Here is a 19,842-nt window from a genome sequence, read left to right on the forward strand (position 1 = left end):
TGCTAGGGGATTTAGTTCCTTCTTCATGTATCACAGGGCTTCCTGGGTGCTGATGGGCTGTGGAAACAACTGACAGGGAACACTGTTTTAAGATACAGTATGCTGAATTCACAGTTTAAAAACAAATATGCTCAGGAGAAATAATGTACAGCATGTTCCTTAAAAAGAAAAAAAAAATTCCAGGGAACAATTCTAAATTGAATTGAGAAGATGGAGTGCATATAAAAGAATGGTTCAAAGGAGGTTATTTGTTACTCTTTTATATTTAGACATTTTGTCATTCAAAAGCATATATTTTGTTTGTTATAAATAAACAGACCATAAATAAAAATGTTTCAGAGATGTTCAATTATTGAAGAGGAAAAGTCAATAATAGTAATTTAATTAATAATAAATAATATGAACTCCTGATATTTTGCCACTTATAGGGTGCATTCATTTATGTCTCAGGTATGTGAAAACTGAGGCACACAGTTGCCTAAAGAATGATTCAAGGGGGGGGTCTTTCTTGAATTCCAGTACATTTCCCACTTCATTTTTTTTTTTTTTTTGACAGGCAGAGTTAGAGAGAGAAAGGTCTTCCTTTTTCCATTGGTTCACCCCCCAAGTGGCCGCTACGGCTGGCGTGTTGCTGCTGGCGTACTGTGCCAATCCAAAGCCAGAAGCTAGGTACATCCTTCTGTTCTCCCACGTGGGTGCAGGGCCCAAGGACCTCCACTGCCTTCCCGGACCATAGCAGAGAGCTGGACTGGAAGAGGAGCAACCAGGACAGAATCCGGCGCCCCGACTGGGACTAGAACCCGGGGTGCCGGCGCCGCAGGCAAAGGATTAGCCTAGTGAGCTGCGGCGCTGGCCCACTTCGTTCTTTTTTCATGGTTGATTTATAGTAGTGTCAATATGCCTTTCTAAAGGACAGTGTCTGTTTTTAAAACAAACAAAAATCTTAATTTTTTTTTTTTTGGTCCCCAAATATCTGCCATGGCCAGGAGCTGGGAAGCACAGAAGTTGGGAACTCAATCTTTGTCTCCCACGTGGGTGGCAGGAACCCAGCTGTTTGAGCCATCACTGCTACCTCCCAGGGTGATCCTCTTAGCAGGGAGCTGGAATTGGGAGCAGAGCTGCAGCTGAAACCCAGGTGCTCCACTAGGGATGCTGGCATTCCTAGCTATGTCTTAACCGCTGTGCCAAATGTCTGCCCCAGTGTCCATGTTTTATTGGAAATAATAAAGTTTGCAAAGGAGAGTAGTTATGAGTAGGTTATCTTCTTACATCTTTACTTTCAAAGTTTTGAGGATTGACCTTCCTTTCCTGTTTACCATGCTTGTGTTTTAAGCGTGCTGCCACCAGTTGGTAGCAGTGTAACATCATCGCCTATTCTGAGTGGTCTGTATGCTTTCTGAGAATTTGAGGTGTTGCTTTCTACTCAAGCTTGTTCATTTATTCCCTCAATAGCATAGTTAGGGATTAGATTTAACAATGAAATATGTATTCTTTATATATATTTTTATAATGTCTTTTCACAATTTCAGTTTATATAAACTTCGTATAATTGACATTTAAAGTTTGTATTTCTCAACAAATTTAAGAACAGAAATATACCTAATTCTTAAAAATTCTTTTAACAGGTTATTCTGACCCTAATTATAATTGCAATTCCCAGTTAGAATATTTCATCTTTATTTTAAGACTGTCCTGTTAGCTGCTAAATTTCACAGCATTTTGGCTTCCTTCACATATAAAATGCACATGGTTGTTCCTGCCTGGATTGAGTGTGTGTGGTTTTTTTTTTTTTTTTTTTTGTGAGCTTGTACTACATTTGCAGCAGTGAAGAAATGTATCTCGTAGAAACTGAAAATCATCAGTAATTCTTCTGCCAAAGATATCTATTTTATATTTAAAATTTTAAAACCTAATTAATTTATTTAAAGAATTTATTTTGTTTTTAATTCTGGTAAAATATGTGATGTTTATCATCTCAGACACTTTAAAGTGTGCACTTCAGTAGTGTTGAGTACACCCACATTTCTATGCAGCCACTCTTCAGCTCTTTCTTTTTTAAAAAGAATTTTGAGAGGGAGAGAGAGACTGTGTGTGTGTGTGAGAGAGAGAGAGAGGAAGAGAGAGAAGCTCAGAGAGACAGAGGGAGCTCCTATTGGCTGCTTCACTCTCCAATTAACCTCCTTGGCTGGGGCTGGGCCAGAGCCAGAGCCAGAAACCAGTAACTCAGTCCAAGTTTCCTACGTGTTTGGTAGGAAGCCACTTATTTGGATCATTACCTGCTGCCTTCCAGGGTGGGGAGCTGGAATCAGCAGCCCTGCTGGGAATCAAACCCAGGCACTCTTATATGGGATGCTGGTGTCTTAACTGGCTTCTTACCCACTAGACCAAACACCTGCCTCCAGATCGCTTTTCATCTTATGAAACTGAGTTTCTGTGCCTATTAAACAACCCCCTATTTTTCCCTATGCCAGCCTTTCAACTTTCTATCTCTATGAATTTGACTACTTTAGGTATCTCACATAAATGGAATCATACAGTATTTGTCTTTCTGTGATCGACTTATTTCATTTAGTATAATGTCCTCAAGGACATCTTTCTTCTGTATGCATTGAAAAACTCCACGGTGCTACTATATTATTCCTAATGCTTTGTAAGTTATTTTCCCACCTAACAATGCATTGCAGGTACCTTCTTACTTAATATTTGTACCCCATTCATGTATATATAATTTCCATTACTACCAAGCATATAATCTCTGTTCTATGGATAAGCAAACTGAGGCTTAGAAGTGAACAATTTCCAGTTTCTAAGTAGCAGTTGTTGGGAATAAATCCAGGTCTGCTGAATCTTTAGTCAGTCTGTAGTGTGGTTCAGATAGCTCACAGTTGTGATTTTTGTGAAGAAAGAAGTGATTTTGCGGATAGATTTCTGTGGTAAATAAAGGGCCTGAATTTATGCTTTCCATGTAGGGAAGCTCTACAATTTGGAGATTACAGTTTCAGCAGACACAAATCTCTTTCTCTAGAAATATTTCTTAAGTATTATACTTTATTGCGTTTTCCCTTAGAATCACTTAACGTCTGTGTTAAGAATGGATTATTTCTAAGAGGCTAGTAGTTGTCCTGATAAGAAATACATTTTTGGTGGCCTTCCGAAAAGCTAGAGATAAAAGAGCAGAGAGGAAGTTATCTACCACTTATCTGAAGGATAATGAAAAGTGAAAATGTCATCAGCATGAACTTTGGTAGAAATATGCTGAAGTTCTCAGTGAGCCAGGTCAAATGCAATGATTAGTGTAACTCACTACAAAATTGTTGCATTTTAGAACTAGAAAAGACCCCAAGAATAATCTAAACTTCCTACTTTCATAAATGAGGTTTTGTCGTAAAATGCCCAACCGAACTAGTTAACTGTGCAGTTAGGATTATAATTTGAGGTTCTTGTTTGTCAAGAATTCTCTTTTGGCTGTTGTTGGTGAATGGGGCCAGGTGTTCTCATACCAAATTAGCTATTACTTGTATTTTGTGCAATGAGTGTGTTTTGTAGAAAGTTTCTGGGCTCTAATATAATTGAGGAGACTTGGAAATCTTAACCTATAATTTACATTTTTATAGAATATTTGAGGCCTTGAAATGTATGTGGGTTGAAAAGTTTTGTTATCTTGTGAAAGTAGTTGAGGATTTCATAGAACTTAATTCAGCATTTATCACTGCTTCTAATGCAATAGGGAATGAGAAAGCTAGGTGTCCTCATGGCATCATTGGAAAAGAATGGAATTGGGGTGAAAGGTTTTATTTTTTAAGTTTTAGTTATTTATTTTAAAGGCAGAATGACAGAAGCAGAGAGAGTGAGAGGGAGGGAGGGAGGGAGGGAGGGAGAGAGAGAGATACTGAGAGAGGTCTTCCATTCACTGCTTAACTTCCAGAATACCCATAACAGCCAGGGCTGGGCCAGGCCCAAAGCCAAGAGCCAAGAACTCCATCCAGATCTGCCACATAGATAGCAGGAACCAAGTACTTGAGCCATCATCTACTGGATTGGAAGCACAGATGGGACTCCATCCCAGGACCTTTGATATGGGATTTGGGCATCCCAAATGATGGCTTAACTTGCTGCGCCATAATGCCTGCACCAAAGTATGAAAACTTTCTTTAATTCCCAGCCAGCTCTGATCCATAAGGTAGTTGTTGGATTCATTACCATTTGTGAGTCTTTTAAATGGTAGTGACCTAATTGATGATCAGAGCTCTTTTAGAGATAGGTCAAACCAACTACTGTAAAGATTATGGAACAGAGATTGGCAAACTATAGTCAAACCATGGGTATGACTTTTTAAAAACATTTTTGAATGGCTAAAACTTAAAAAATTTCATTACTTGTAAAAATTATAAAAATTTATTTCAAAGTCTATAAGAAAAGTTTTACTGGAAGACAGCTACACTCATTCATTTGTTTTGTTTATATTTACTTTTGTATTAAAACAACAGAGCTAATAGTTGCGACAGAGATTGGATGCCCCTACACAATCTAAAGTATTACTATTTTGCCCTTTATAAAAAGCACTCACTTTCTGTAAAACATCGAAAGTCATTTTTATTTTGGAGTGCTGTGAAAGTTTACGACCTTCTTTGCTTACCTAGAACTCCACCTGAACATTACCATATTTCTTGAAGAATTTATCCACCTTTTTTTGGTCTTTGGGAAGCCCACAACAGTCAGCTATTTTTCATGATTTCCCTTTCTTATTTTCCAGTGGATCCTTTTGCCAAGCAGGGGAAAAGAACAAGGCCACACAGGAAAGTTTGTGGTTTGCCTAATGGAGCTTGTCTTTGGAGGGAAATCTCTCTCTTAGGCATCTCCTTGTTTGTAATAGAAACCTGGATTGTGATTCTGTTCCTCATACTAGAGTTTGCTTCATATGTTTATAAAATGACTTTTGCTGGTTAACCTTGAACACTTAAATCAATGCTCCCCCCGTTATTTTCTGATAGAGTAAAACTAAAAATGGGAGATTACACTATACCTCTTATTTTTTAAGCAGGAAGCTGGATCAGAAGCAGAATAGCTGGGACTTGAACCAGCACTCTGATATGGGATGCTGGCATGACAAGCAGAGGCTTAACCTGGTTGTGCCACACTGTTGACCCCAAGATCTGCTATTTTATAAGAATTCCATGTTTTGCAGCATCTGAGAGACTTGGATCCTGCCGCTATTCCCATCATCTCTTTAAAGCATAACAAACAGGTGCTGTCTATTCAGAAAGAGCCTTTATCTAAAGGTTTGGAGTTGGTAAATTAGATCTTCTGTTCAGCTACGCATTTGGTTGTGATTGTGCTTTGGTATAAATGTGCCGAGAATGATTCTTAATTTTGTCTTAGGACTGTGCCATGGATAATGGGTAGCACTGGTCTGGTTCGTGGAATTGAGTTGAGCTCACAGCTGGGTTCCTGCCTCTTTTCATAGCATATGCTTTATTATCTGGCTGATGGTTGATGCTCCTCTACCTTAGCTTACTTAAAAGTTTCTAGGTTTTTGGAGGTAGAGCTCACTAATAGCAAGAGTTGGGTTCATTCTGTAGGGATCTTCTTCATCTAGAGGATCCCTTTTGCAATGATGTTTCCTCGCATTGTGGAGTAGCATTGGGATTCAGTAAGCAGAGTCAATGCAGGATGACAACATGCCGAGGCAGAGGCAGGCTGGAGTGGCTAGGAAGAAGCCTGGAAGAGCTGCAAAATGAGATACTTAGTAAAGTTTGTTCTGACGTAGCAGAAAGAGGTAATTGGAATGAGACATAACTGGAAGGCATTTTGACCTAGTTCTGACATGTTTGTAAACAGACTGAGAACTGGGACTGCAGGGAAAGCCCCATATTATCTTTTCTGAATTGTGGAGAAACAGGGTGAGCATTTATAATCCAACTCTGAGATTTTAAAACATGTACAATAACGAAGTGAATCATTATATATGAGTTGGAAACACTATGAAAGCTGCTTTGGTAAAGTTAGTTTTTCAGGTTGAAAGGGAAAAAAAGTGCAGTAGGAGCCACATTCTTACTTTTCTGGGTAGGGGAGGGTGCTGTAGACTCACGTGGTAGGACCTACTCCAGGTAAGAAGCTGTGAAAGAGGTAGAGAGGAGAACTATGTCTCAGACCCTCTTTGTCATTGACAGAAGACCAGGGACAGCCCTGTCTGTGCAACTATCACTTGTCCAGTCCTGGAAGGAGGCATCTCCTTCAGAAACTTTATTGTGAGCACCCAGGCTGTATTGTCCAAAGATGTGTACCCCACCAGGCCTTGAACCCTCTCCAGTAGGCAGCATCTCCAACAGTTATTTCTAAGTGTGTGTATATTACTTTACTTACCCCTAGGCTGAGTTATGGGGACCCATCTAGAAAGAAAATAGAAATCTAGAAAGAAATACTATGTTAGAATACAGCAGGAGGCTACCTAGGAACATAAGCATGCAACATAATTGTGTTGGATCAGGACAGTATGACACCCTGGTTCCCTGGTTTCTCACCCTTCAGAAGGGGCTATTCCCAATATCCTGGCATGCCAGAAGGAAGCAGGGTGGGGGGTGGGGCTTGTATGGGCTAGATGAGGAGGAGTGGTTACCAGCTGAGAGGTACTTGAGTCTTATCTGCCTGTGGTTAGTTGGAAGCAGAATCCTAGATCATTAGATTAGATTTCAGGTGTCCTCTAGTTCAGCCTCCTCATTTTACAAGTGGAGGAAGACACCTACAGCAGATTAGAGAGGTAATAAAAGTACAGACACCTGTGACACACCGGGTCTCTACTGTAAGTGATGCATCTTCCATCTTGGCTCCTGAAGGATTAAATTGTAGCAGGAATCTGGGATGGGGAACTTCCTGCTCGCTCAGGAACGTGTCATAGGACAGTGGTCTGTGGCCCATAGGCTACAGCAGGTGACCCAAGAAGGATCTCTGACTTAGGTGAAGTGTTTTACATTTGGGGAGGAATGTGATGTGGTTATTTGGGAAGAGGCTGTCTGGGCACATCAGCTAGTCTCATTTGCTAAGGGTGAGTTGGGAATAGAGATGATTCTTGGGGAGGGAGAGAGGAATCTAGCTGAAGACTCTCCTGAATGAGCCTTGAGGTTAAAATTGGATGAACCTGCAGTCTAAGTCGTTACAGAGTGCAGGTCAGTAGTGCATCTACTGTGACATTTGGATACTGAAAAGTAGAGAGGGACTTAGTGGTTGCTGGGTGTTTAGTGGATAGTTTGGCTCCTTTTGTGGTTACAGTTTTCTGCACTTGAGTACTTATTTCAACATGACTAGCTCTCATTTTAAACTATCAAAATGACTTTAAACATTGTCCTTTTCACTCTGTTTAATTTTTCCATAAGTTCGGATTGAACATAGAATAAAAAGAGAAGTTTTATAAACTCTGAACAGAAATATGTGGCAGGCATGGGATTGCATTTATCGGGAAGAATGAATCTATTTTTTTGAAATGACTTTTTTTTTTTTTTTTTGCTTCCACTGTTGATTATATACTTGTGTAGTAGTAACGCACAAGGTGTCTGTGCCAGGCTACTACAGGTTGAGTATTGGCTCTGTTTATTACAGCATGTGACCTTAGGTTAGTTACCCATTTCCATGCCTCAGTATCCTCACCTATAAAATGGAGATAATACCTCATAGAATTGTTTTAAGGGTTAATTAAGTTAATACATAAATTAGAACAATGCCTGATTCACACGAAGTGCTGCTTGTGTATTAGTTGTTGTTATGTTCCAGGCATTGGTCTACATTCTTTGTCAATTTATTGGCATACCTAGGCTCAGAGATTTTATTTTTTAAATATTTATTTTATTTATTTGGAAGAGTTACAGAGAGAGGTAGAGACAGAGAGAGATCAATCTTCCATCTGCTGGTTCACTCCTCAAATGGCTGCAAAGGCCAGAGCTGAGCTGATCCCAAGCCAGCTACCAGAAGCCTCTTCCAGGTCTCTCATGTGGGTGCAGGGGCCCAAGGACCTGGGCCATCTTCCACTGCTTTCCTAGGCCATAACAGAGCTGGATATGATGTGGAACAGCTGGGGCTCGAACCGGCACCCATATGGGATGCCCGCGCTGTAGGCTAGGACTTTAACCCACTGAGCCACAGCACTGGCCTTGGCTCAGAGATTTTAAAACCTGCCTAATATCATTGAGCTAATAAACAGCTAGGGTAAGACTTAAATCTTCAGCCTGATTCAGAGCCTGACTCTTAAACTCTTTACTGGATTTCTGAGGTGTGACAGATCACTTAATTGTAAGTAGGTTGTAGGTTTTTAGTTATCTACCCATCTATCCATTTGTCTTATGCTTTGTAATTTACACTTTTTTTTCATTGTGTCCTCGTTCTGTTAGTAAGGTGCACTTCTTTAAAAAAATCTGTGATTTAAAGAATGATACATATGTTGTGGTGCTGTGAGTTCAGCCACTGCTTCCGACACCTGCATCCTATATCAGAGTGTCTGGTTCAAGTCCCACCTGTTCTGGTTCTGCTGCCTATTCCTGCTAATGTGCCTGGGAGAGCAGCAGATGATGGTGCAAATAATTGAGTACTTGCTATCCATGTGGGAGACCAGATGGAGTTCTGGGCTCCTGGTTTCAGCCTGCCCAGCCCAGCCCAGCCCAGCCCAGCCCGTTGTGGGCATTTGGAGAGTGAACCAGCAGTTGGACCATCTCTCTCTCTCTCTTGTTGTCACTCTACCTTTCAAATAAATAAGTAAATGGATCTTTTTATGAAACATAAAGGATAGAAGTAACACCGCTCTTAAAATAATGCTAATCAAATAATCAAATAAGAACTTTTAAGGCCCTTGTTATGGCACAGCAGGTTAAGCTGTTGCCTGCATCTCCAGCATCCCATATCAGAGTGCCAGTTTGAGTTCCTACTGCCCTGCTTCTGATCCAACTTCCTGCTAAGTTGCCTGGGAAGTCATGAGAAGATGGCCCAAGTATTTGGGGCCCTGCCAACCCATGTGGGAGACCCAGCTGGAGTTCTAGGCTCCTGGCTTTAGCCTGGCCCAATCCTAGCCATTGTGGTCTTTTGGTGAGGGAACCACAGGATGATAGATCTCTGTCTCTTCTCTCTCTGTAACTCTGCCTTTCAAATAAATAATTTTTTTAAGAAAAAGAACTTTCAGAATCCTTATTAACATTACTAAATTGTGAAAGGCATAAAATGGCATTACATGTGACATCTGATAATGGCAGTCAGTGTTTCTATGCACTCATAAATTTTGGGGAAATTAAGGTAGTTATTAGAAAGTTTGAGCTTAACATTTTGAAACAATTATTATGTTATTGTTTTAACCATTTGCACATCCTAATTACTGGGAAAGAACTGCATCAGATTGACATAGCTTGTGGAAAGCTACCCAATCTTACCCTAGATTAAGATAAAGAGAGCTGAGATGGACCTTCTTAGCAGCAGTGACAGGCAAAGTTGATGAGAATGACCAGCTTTGGACTGTTCCCATTATGGTTTCTAATATGCTTTGCTTATAGCAATGAAGCATTGATTAAATAATAATTGAATGAAATGCTTTCTCATTTATTTTGTAAAATTATTGAGAAGACCTGTTAAAAGGTAACATTAGATTTCTGTGGTATATATTTCCAATATTGCATTTAAAATGGGAATGTTTTCTAATATTGTCAACTCTGTAATTATGCTAAGGAGAAACTTTCAGTGGAAAGGAAAGCAACAAATAATGCTCCACTGTTCTAAAAAGATTTGCAAACCATCACCTGTCGCTCCCCCTCTCGCGGAGGAACGACACTAGACCCTGCGCTGTTCTCTTTGCCCGGCCCTTCCGGGTTAGCTGCCGTTCCCTCACTCGCGGAGGAATGACACCGTCCCAGGTTAGCTGCCCCCCCCCCCCCCCCCCCCCCGTGGAGGGGTGGCACCCCCGCTGCTTTCCCTGCTTCCGTGGAGGAGTGGCACACCGCCGGCCGGCTCTCTCGGGGGCTGCTCAGATGTTCCTCAGGTGTTCCTGGTGCATGCTGTCTCTCTCCTCCTTTATAGTCCTCTTCCACCAATCCATGCTCTGCTGCCCACACGCCGAGCACGCTGCTCTCCTCCAATCAAGAGCAGGATCAGCTCCTGCAGCTTGTTAGTCAAATTGGCGAGGCAGCTGTGTAGAAGTTGTTTGCTGTCTCTCAGCGCCATATTGTGGGAGATCAGATGCATAAAATTAGTCTTAGTTCCAGTAATTTAGTCTAGTCTCAGTGGCTCCCCACAATCAACACTGTACTTTCTTCAAATAGCTACAATTTGGGGAGTATTCTTAAAAATATTCATTTGAAAGCTAGAGGTGACAGACACACACACACACACACAGAGAGAGGAGAGAGAGAGAAAGAGAGAGAGAAAGAGATAGAGAGAGAGAGAGAGATCTTCCATCTATTGGTTCACTCCCCAGATGCCCATAACAGCCAGAGCTGGGCTAGGCTGAAACCAGGAGTCAGGAACTGCCACATGGATGCAGGGGCCCATGTGTTAGGGCTATCTTCCAGTGCATTTCCTGGTGCATTAGCAGGAAGCCAGATTGGAAGCGGAGCAAATGGGTCTCAAACCTGCATTCTTACATGGGATGCTGGTATCACAAACCATGCTTAATGCACTGCACCACAACACTGAGCTTCTGGATTATTTAATAGAACTCTAAATTGGAAATTGTTAAACCATTCAGATTGATTGGGAAAAAAAGGTAAAACTGGTAAAAATATTTTATTGATTTATGTCTTGTCTTTTGGCAAGATAAAGAATGGTTATGTCAAGATGAAGTAGCCATTGATAAGATTACTTAACGTTCTAGCCAGGATGTACTGAAGACCAAAACAATTGACAATGAAAGAAAAGAAGGAATGTGTAGCAATGTGGTGTTAAGATTCTATCAGGGCCAGTGTCGCAGCTCAATAGGCTAATCCTCTGCCTGTGGCGCCGGCACCCCGGGTTCTAGTCCCAGTCGGGGCACCGGATTCTGTCCCGGTTACCCCTCTTCCAGGCCAGCTCTCTGCTGTGGCCCAGGAGTGCAGTGGAGGATGGCTGAAGTGCTTGGGCCCTGCATCCCATGGGAGACCAGGAGAAGCACCTGGCTCCTGGCTTCAGATCAGCACGGTGCGCCAGCCGCAGTGGCCATTGGAGGTGAACCAATGGCAAAGGAAGACCTTTCTCTCTGTCTCTCTCTCTCTCACTGTCCACTCTGCCTGTCCAAAAAAAAAAAAATTCTGTCAGATAACTCTGTCCCAGTAAGGACTATGTGGGCTTTCTGGTAAATAGCTTTTTCAGGACTTTGATAAATGAGTTGGAGGCCTTAGATGTGCTTTAAAGCATTGTTCTTTCATCACCTTTATTGGGTTTATTTTAAAATTAACCAGTTGTGTTTCAGTGGATCATATGTACATATATACCATCAAATGAATGAAGACAATGATGAAATTTTGACTAAAAATTTGGATGCTGACTCCTCCCAGGTTGTGTGGGTTTGTAACACTGAGTAGTAGAATTAAATATGGATATCTTGTGTTCTTTTTACTTAGAGAATAAGAGAATTGATTTTCAGCCTAGTTTTAAACTGCTAATTTAGGAAGGAAATAGAAAGAAGTGGCAGTTTTGTTTTTTTTTTTTGAGATGCTTTTCTAAGGGTGATTTTAAAAGAACAGGCAAAGGACAGAGCCACAGCCGTTGCTGCTCAAGATGAGATAAGCAGAAGTGCTGTGTGTGTGTGCATGTGTTTAATGTCACATGGCAGGAGGCATCCCCAGAGCTGTCTGCCTATCCAGGGAGTTGTTTCGTTTGTAGATGATAGAGTTGTACTTGGAAAATACCCAGTTTCCTGCTCCTGCCTCATTATGGACTACACAGGTAAAAGTAAATTTAAATTATTTTTCTGCCAATTAGAATGACATGAGTATAATATTTGAACTTAAATATAAAATTATGTCATGTGTGTCCCTTAAAATTATTAAACAAATTTATTCCTGAGCATGTATGGATTTTTGTGTATATAAAATGTGGTTAATTTGGAACAAACACTTAAGGGAGTTTCTCAAATATAACCTGGTTGTTTCTTCCATTTCAGTTTGGGTTATACTTAAATGGACTTCAACTGTACCCCATAATTAGTCTGCATTTTTCCCTCCTGGGTCAAAAGCTTTGAAGTACAAACATTGGAGCTCAGATTATACTACCCAGAGAATAAAATTCACACATATATATACAGTTCACAGAGAGGTAGTTTCTGTTTTTTGGCATTATTGTGGTTTTTTGCTTGTGTGTGGTCTTATCTTTTGGATGGTGTTAGCATAATGAGATGAATTGGAGAATTCAGTTTTTATCCTAAATTTTCTGAGTACAGACATACCCAGATTTTTCCATTAGGCAACTAGCCTTCTTCCTTTGACAACTATATAGCTGTGTTCCCAGTGTCTAGTTTCACTGCTACGGATTCAGAAATAAAGTTAAGGTTAGACAGACTGGGTGGAGGTGTTTGAGTGAGCAGGGGATTCCTTTGGCTCTAGTGGGGTCAGAGTGTGAGTGGCAGGTGAAGTTGTGATGAACTGAGGATCTCAGTCTCTACCCAAAGTTTGTGAAATCAGTTCAGAAGTCTGTTGCCCTACTTTGAGCATCAGGGTAATGGTGACCCTGTTTGTTGACAGGTTGCTTTTACACTAAAGATTAAAGACTTTTGGAAGATTTTCCCCCCAGGGCAAAAACCCACTTTCCATAACTAGTGTAATGAAAATCCTAGAGTGCATTCAGATTAAGCTCTATGATACTATCTATAAATGACCCCTTTAGACCTATGGATGGATTGTGGCAAGACAGCTTATTATGGTGGTATATAGTTTTTTGTGAAAGTGATATTTATTTTTATTCTTTTATTTTTTAAAAATTTATTTATTTGAAAGGCAGAGTTACAGAGAAGCAGAGGCGGAGAGAAAGAGAGGTTGTCCATCTGCTGGTTCACTCCCCTAATGACTGCAATGGCCCGAGCTGCACTGATCCAAAGCCAGGAGCCAGGAGCTTCTTCTGGGTCTCCCATGCAGGTGCAGGGGCCCAAGGACTTGGGCCCATCTTCCACAGCTTTCTGAGTCCATAGCAGAGAGCTGAATCCAAAGTGGAGCAGCCATGACTTGAACCAGTGCTCACATGGGATGGCAGCACCACAGGTGGCAGCTTTACCCATTATGCCATAGCGCTGGCCCCAAAAGTGATATTTAAATGCAGCTTTTAGGAGCTTGCTGAAGAACTTCTGTGGTAGATACTTTTTGGAAGTAAAATTCTTTAAAGCAGTTGATTGCCAAAAACATGTTTGTTCTGTAAATCTATAATTTCCTATTTTAGGGTTCCTTTAAAGCAAGTTTACCCATATGCAGGGTCTTCACAAAAGTCATGGAAAATGAATATTATGAAAAAAATTATGCATGGATTTCAATTTTTGCATCAAAATAAACATTTTTTAATTCTATTTTCCACAAACTTTTTTTGAAGTTTTCTCATGTGTGTGTATGTTTTGATTTTCTTTATAAGATTAATACACCAGGATTTTTGTTGCAGGGCTCTGAAATAAAATGTACCTATATTTTAGAAAATTCACTCTATATGTGCTACTGTATTGAAGCAAGAACACCTTAATAGCCATTTACAGATAAATCAGATTTTTAAAGTCCTACCCAAGGGCCGGCTTTGTGGTGCGGTTGATTAAAGCACTGCTTCCAACTCCAGCATCCCAGATCAGAGTACTGGTTGCAGTCTCATCTGCTCAGCTTCTGATCCCACTCCCTGCTAGTGTGCTTAGGAAGACACAGAGGATGATTTGCTTCCCTGCGACCCAAGTTGGGAGCCTGGGAGTTACTGGCGCCTAGCTTTGTCCTAGCCAAGCCTTTCTGTTGCAGGCATTTGGGAAGTGAACCAGCAGATGGATAATCTCTTTGTGTCTCTCCCGCTTCTCTCTTTGTTGCTCTGCCTTTCAAGTAAATAAATAGAAGACTTTAAGAAAGAAAAAAAATTACCAGAGAGCTTTATTTTAATTATAAAAATTTTTGTCTTTCTTCCCAGAAGAACGGAATCATTAATTTTTTCATTTTTCTGTATCTTGGGTTGTACCATTAGAACTTTCTCCATTGTTTTTAAAGTAATGTTTGATTTATATGTAGTTGGTATTTTACGACCTACAACATTAACAAGCTAAGTAGACATCAAGAGTAATACTTATAAAAAACTTTAATGAGGACAAAGGAAATTGTTTTAAAGAAATTCAGATGTCGATTTCAAAATTTGTGTGTGTTGTAGAGCTAATTTATGGTTTAAGATCTTGCCACATTAATAAATACATTAAGTAATTTAGTTGTATGATATGATAGGAACCTAGTTTGTCATCTTTAGCCATTTTTATAAACATTTACTTGTTTAAATATCTAGGCATATTTAATTTCATCTGTTAGACTTTGAAGAGAACAGCTCATGTTTTCATTTCATGGGAGAATGAATTCTTTTGGGTTAGAAATGAAAATTTATTTTGCTGTCAGCTCATTTCAATACAACCACTTTTGAAGTAATGGCATTATCATAGCACCAAAGGTGCTATCTTCTACTAGAAAACTGATATTTGACTATAGATTTATTGTAAAAAATTTCTTAAGGGGCCCCAAACACTCTTGGTTATGACTTTTGCCATGCTCCTCCTATCAGATGATTTCCATACTGTGCAGATACATATTCTTTTTTTTTTTTTCTTCAAGATCTCTGTTGAAATATCGCCTTTGTAGGGTGGTCTTCCTGATAATTTATCAGAAGTCACACTCCTATTCACCCATTTAATCACTGCTTATCCTCTTATTTCTCTTTATCTTTAAAATTTATTTATTTATTTATTTACATTTTATTTGAAAGACAGGAAGAGAGAGAGCGAGCGAGCTTCCATTTGTTGGTTCAGTTCCCAAATGCCCACAACAGTTGGGTCAGAGTGTGGCTGAAGCAAGGAACTCAATCCAAGTCTCCCACATGGGTAGCAGATATCCAAGATCTTGAGCTATCACATGTTGCTTCCTAGGGTACACATTAGCAGGAAATTAGAATCAGGAGTACAGCTAGGACTCAAACCCAGGGGCACTCTGACATGGCATGTAAGTGATTTCTTAATTGCCGTTCGGGCCTCCAGGTTACAGAAACCTTCATAGGAGGCAGATGGTGTGATTTGTGTCAGTTCTGCCAGCAAGTGAAATGTTTAATGTTATTGGCATGTGGACTGGTCCTGTTACAGTTGTCTCAAAAGTAGACTTCTCAAAAAATATTGCAGCTTGTAAGTTACTCAAAGTCTGTGCCATGAAATAAATATAGGCCCCCAGAAAAATACATTTTCACATACACGTATACATTTTTTTTTTTTTTTTTGACAGGCAGAGTGGACAGTGTGAGAGAGAGACAGAGAGAAAGGTCTTCCTTTGCCGTTGCTTCACCCTCCAATGGCCGCCGCGGCCGGCGCGCTACGGCCTGTGTACCGCACTGATCCAATGGCAGGAGCCAGGTACTTATCCTGGTCTCCCATGCGGGTTCAGGGCCCAAGCACTTGGGCCATCCTCCACTGCACTCCCTGGCCACAGCAGAGAGCTGGCCTGGAAGAGGGGCAACCGGGACAGAATCTGGCGCCCCGACTGGGACTAGAACCCGGTGTGCTGGCGCCGCAAGGCAGAGGATTAGCCTAGTGAGCCGCGGCGCTTGCCCCCACGTATACATTCTTATATGTGAGCTGAAAAAGAAGCAAAGAAATGAGTCAGCTAGGCAGTTACTGTGTATGGCCCCGGTCTCCTTTTTAAAATCTCTCTTATCTAGGAACCATTTTCTTATTCAACATTTCCTCTTGCCTTTCTGATTGCCACATCCACCTACCATGTGAGTGACTATTCATATACAACATTTCATATGCAATTTAAAATTCTGGCCTTAGGGTTCAACCAGTTTGAGGTGCACTGCCCTTAGCCCCTTCCTACAATTGTGTTTCAGCAATGTTATTTTTTTTTTTAAGATTTATTTTTTTGAAAGGCAGAGTTACAGAGAGGCGGAGACAGAGAGAGAGAGAGAGAGAGAGAGAGAGACAGAGAGAGAGAGAGACAGAGAAGGAGGGATTTATTTTCCATCTGCTGGTTCACTCCTGAGATGGCCACAATGGCCGGAGCTACGCCGATCCAAAGCCAGGAGCCAGAAGCTTCCTCCAGATCTCCTACACGGGTGCAGGGGCCCAAGGACTTGGGCCATCTTCTACTGCTTTCCCAGGCCATAGCAGAGAACTGGATCAGAAGTGGAGCAGCTGGGACTAGAACCATCGTCCATATGTGATGCTGGCACTGCAGGTGGCGGCTTTACCCACTATGCCACAGCACTGGCTCCACAATGTTATTGATATTCCCCCTTGGTGTTGACTTGATCTATTATTTTTGAAGGGATTATATTTTATTAATTCCTATGATTTTCAGTAGTCTTCTATAATTTTTAATTTTCTTTAGTCATCTTTATCTTTTAAGGATTTTTCTCCTACCACGTTTTCTGTCGTTTTTATATTCCCTTCATTTCATTGAATCCTTAAAATACTATATAATTTTGGCAATTACTTACAAATATTTCAAGTGGCAGAGTAGTTGAGAGCATTGCTTTGGAATGCTTTGGAATGGTTTGAATCCCAGCAAATCTTTTACTACCTCTGTGACTTTGACAAAGCATTTAACCATTTGTCCAATGTGAATAAAAATGGTATCTTCCTCATAGGCTTGTTATGAAGATTAAATGAGTTAATGCATGTAAAGTTCTCAGAATATAGTAAAAAAATTTTAGCTATTGTTTTTTCTTTCCTATAACAAAAGTTTGTTTGTATAATATTTCAGCATTTTTAGTAAGCTAAAGGTCAACTTGTTTTGGATAAATTATAGTACATTCATTCAGTGGAATATTATATGTCCATTAAGAGGGTGAGATTGATCTACCTATACTGACTAGAAAAGATGCTACTGGTACTTTCAGATTGTAAATAATTCGCACTTTCACATTCATATCAGAATTTCATATTTAAAATTGTATCTATTTAAAGTTGTGCCTTTGTGAGCACAAATTTTTGGAAAAGGTATGTCCTTGGATGAATTGGTGGAGAGGAAACTTGAATTCTTGAACTTCCTTCTGTTTATTTTCTTAAAGGTATAGGATTATAGGATTCCATAAACATACTTACTCACACAGATATTCGTATTTACTTTTTGTGCATTTCAGCATTTTCCAAAACATTAAAATTTCTTTGCTTGCTGCATCCAGTAATTAATTTTAATGAAAGTCTGTACATTTTTTCTAGCTGTTTTTTAAAACAGATTTTTAAGAATAAAGCTATGTGGGGAGACTTTGATTTGTCCATTGATTCAAGAAACAGAATATTATCTGCAGTTATTTCTTTGAGTGGATAAATTAAAAAGAAATATATTAGCTACAAATACCCATTCATACATAGGTATGCACTATGCACACAGCTTTTAAAATGACTGAGTTACTGTGGAAAATGGCAGAAATTTCCATAAGGTAAACCAAAGAAAAGTCAGGCAAAAGGAAAAGGGTAGGATGAATGTATGTACACAAATAGATTCCCGGAGCAGTGATTTTTCACATCTGAATAACTGTGATAAAATAACTAATAGCGTAATCACTGACATTTAGGTGCTCACTATGTTTTGAGCAGTGTTCTAAACACTTGTACTAAAATTTTTATTACTTCTGTTTGTATTTATATGTCCAGAATGTATGTACAATGCATATTTTCACACTTGTGATTGAATGTACAGTCCTTATTCTGTCAGTCTACCATAAGCTTAGAGAAATCACATTGAACTTGTTTGTAATTACTTTTTTTCTAGGTGTTTTTTAAAGCAGATTTTTAAGAATAAGACAATATGGGGAGACTTTGATTTGTCCATTGATTAAAGGGAGATTATCTTTCTCATTTCTGATAGCCTTGCCTTGAAAAGTTGCATTTGCTGCATAAAACCAAGAACCCTGATCTGCATGATATTTTTATGGTTAGTTGCTACAAAGCCAGTATTTAAATTTCTTTGAGGTTTCTTGCTGTGCCTTGTCACAGGATGAAGACCTTGTCAGGAGGCAGAATATATGTGTGGTTCTTGGTCTTGTGCATTTTATGACAAAGGAATTCCCCTTTGAATCGTGCTGCTCCCCTGAAGCCCCTGGAGCTTCTGGCTCAAGCAGCGCAATCGGTCTGTGCAGTGTCCCTGACGTCATCCAGCGTATGCATAAGCCCTGCTATTGTCTTACTGCTACAGCAGGGCTGGGGATTGCAGTATCCGCTGTTGCTGCTGCTCCCAGTCCTGCCCCTGCTGCTACCTAGTCCTGCCTCGCTGCATCCCAGAAGAGCCACGTCGGCCTTCCTGTGCCTAGTGGATTTTCAAAAGCAGCTCTTCGGGTTTCGGTGCTGTAGGAGACCTTGCTTTTCAGTAACACGGGAGAAAACTGAAGCTCGTGAGAGGAGAATCTGGCAGCTGGACACAGCTTGGACTGCATTGTCTGGTTTCATGACCCCTGCTGTGTAGCCAGCTCATCTCTTCCCTCTCACAGGCACACGCTCCGTGCTTTTTTTCTCCTTTTTTTTTTTTTTTTTACCCCCACCCCCCCTTTTCTTTCTTTTTCTAATTTTTTTTAAAGCAGCCTCTGCAGCCAGCCATGTTTGGCACTGAATCTTCATGTAAGTAAATGAATCCCTCTTCTCTGCTATTTAGAAATCTGCTTGCTGTCATGGTTTCATTGACTTGGAGTTCGTATCACTTTGCCTTAGGTCGTTTGTATTTTGTATTTTGGCTCTAATTACAAAGGAAATGTTCTCAGGGAAGGGACTCCCCTTAACTGGGTTATTCATCCTTACAGCCAGGGATGTCACTGTGGTCAAATCCAGGCCTCCAAGAGGGAGGTAAGAAGACAGGATCCAGGCAGCCTCCCTGGAACGTGCTAATTGATGGGATCAGGCCTGTCACTGATCTATTGTTGTGGGCTTCGTGATGGTGCTTAAGCCTGAAAATAGATACTGGGAGGATCTGAGGTGATAGCATTTATTAGAAAGGAAAGACAAACTCATATTTTTTATCTCAAGGGAGCAAAACGTATCATTACATATTCTTCTTGCATATTTTTAAGAAAAACATCAGGAGTAGACTTTGTATGTAGGTTAAAAAAGAATAAGAAATGTCTCTATTTTTGAAGATGGGTTTTTTTTTTCCTACAGTGGCTTCAATTTTGATATTCCGAGTAGCATCATAGCCTAGCAACATCATATCCTTCTTAAAACTTACACAGTGAAAGTGCTTTGGTGCAGAGCAGGCCCTGCACAATGGGCTGGGCTGGACAGCAGTTGTAGACAGCTACAATTGGTATTTTAAAAAAATGACCACTAACTATTTGAGGATTACTTAATGTCAGGTATAGAATAATGTAACTTGTCAGTGCTGTAGTACAGGCTCTGCAGAATATTTTGTCATCATCTATAAGCAAAGGTGACAGTTACGAATTTCTCAAGAGACCCAACCCTCTGGCCTAAAGCATTACACATTGGCAAGACACTATCTTTGCAGAGGAGTAGGGGGTTAGGGCAGGAATTTAGGAAAGCAGTTTCTTACAAATTTGTAATTTGACCATTTCTTTCTGATCTCAGGTGATCAGTTTGACTCTTAGCATAGCTGATGGTTATTCCAGAACAGTGCATTTCACAGGAGCTAATAACCCTCAGTTCTGTTGTTTTTTGAATGTTTAAAAGAGTTAGTTATTTTTGTTGTTTAACTG

The 19,842-nt window shown here is 40.2% G+C and overlaps 1 protein-coding gene across 17 annotated transcripts in view; it reads left to right on the forward strand.

Annotated features, from left to right (window-relative positions):
- The window catches only part of ST7 (suppression of tumorigenicity 7), a 297,160-nt gene that overhangs the window by 49,005 nt on the left and 228,313 nt on the right, over positions 1–19,842 (forward strand). For 7 of the 17 annotated variants that reach the window (XR_016230711.1, XR_016230712.1, XR_016230713.1 and 4 more), the window contains exon 1: positions 12,897–18,754. Coding sequence is in view for 4 of the 7 variants with exons in the window: in XM_070069828.2 (XP_069925929.1) it covers positions 18,733–18,754 (22 nt within the window). In the remaining 3 variants the exon portion in view is untranslated. 17 annotated transcript variants of the gene reach the window in all.

The sequence above is a fragment of the Oryctolagus cuniculus genome, chromosome 3 (genome assembly GCF_051225735.1).
Source record: "Oryctolagus cuniculus isolate XC-2025 breed Fujian yellow rabbit chromosome 3, ASM5122573v1, whole genome shotgun sequence".
NCBI lineage: Eukaryota > Metazoa > Chordata > Mammalia > Lagomorpha > Leporidae > Oryctolagus > Oryctolagus cuniculus.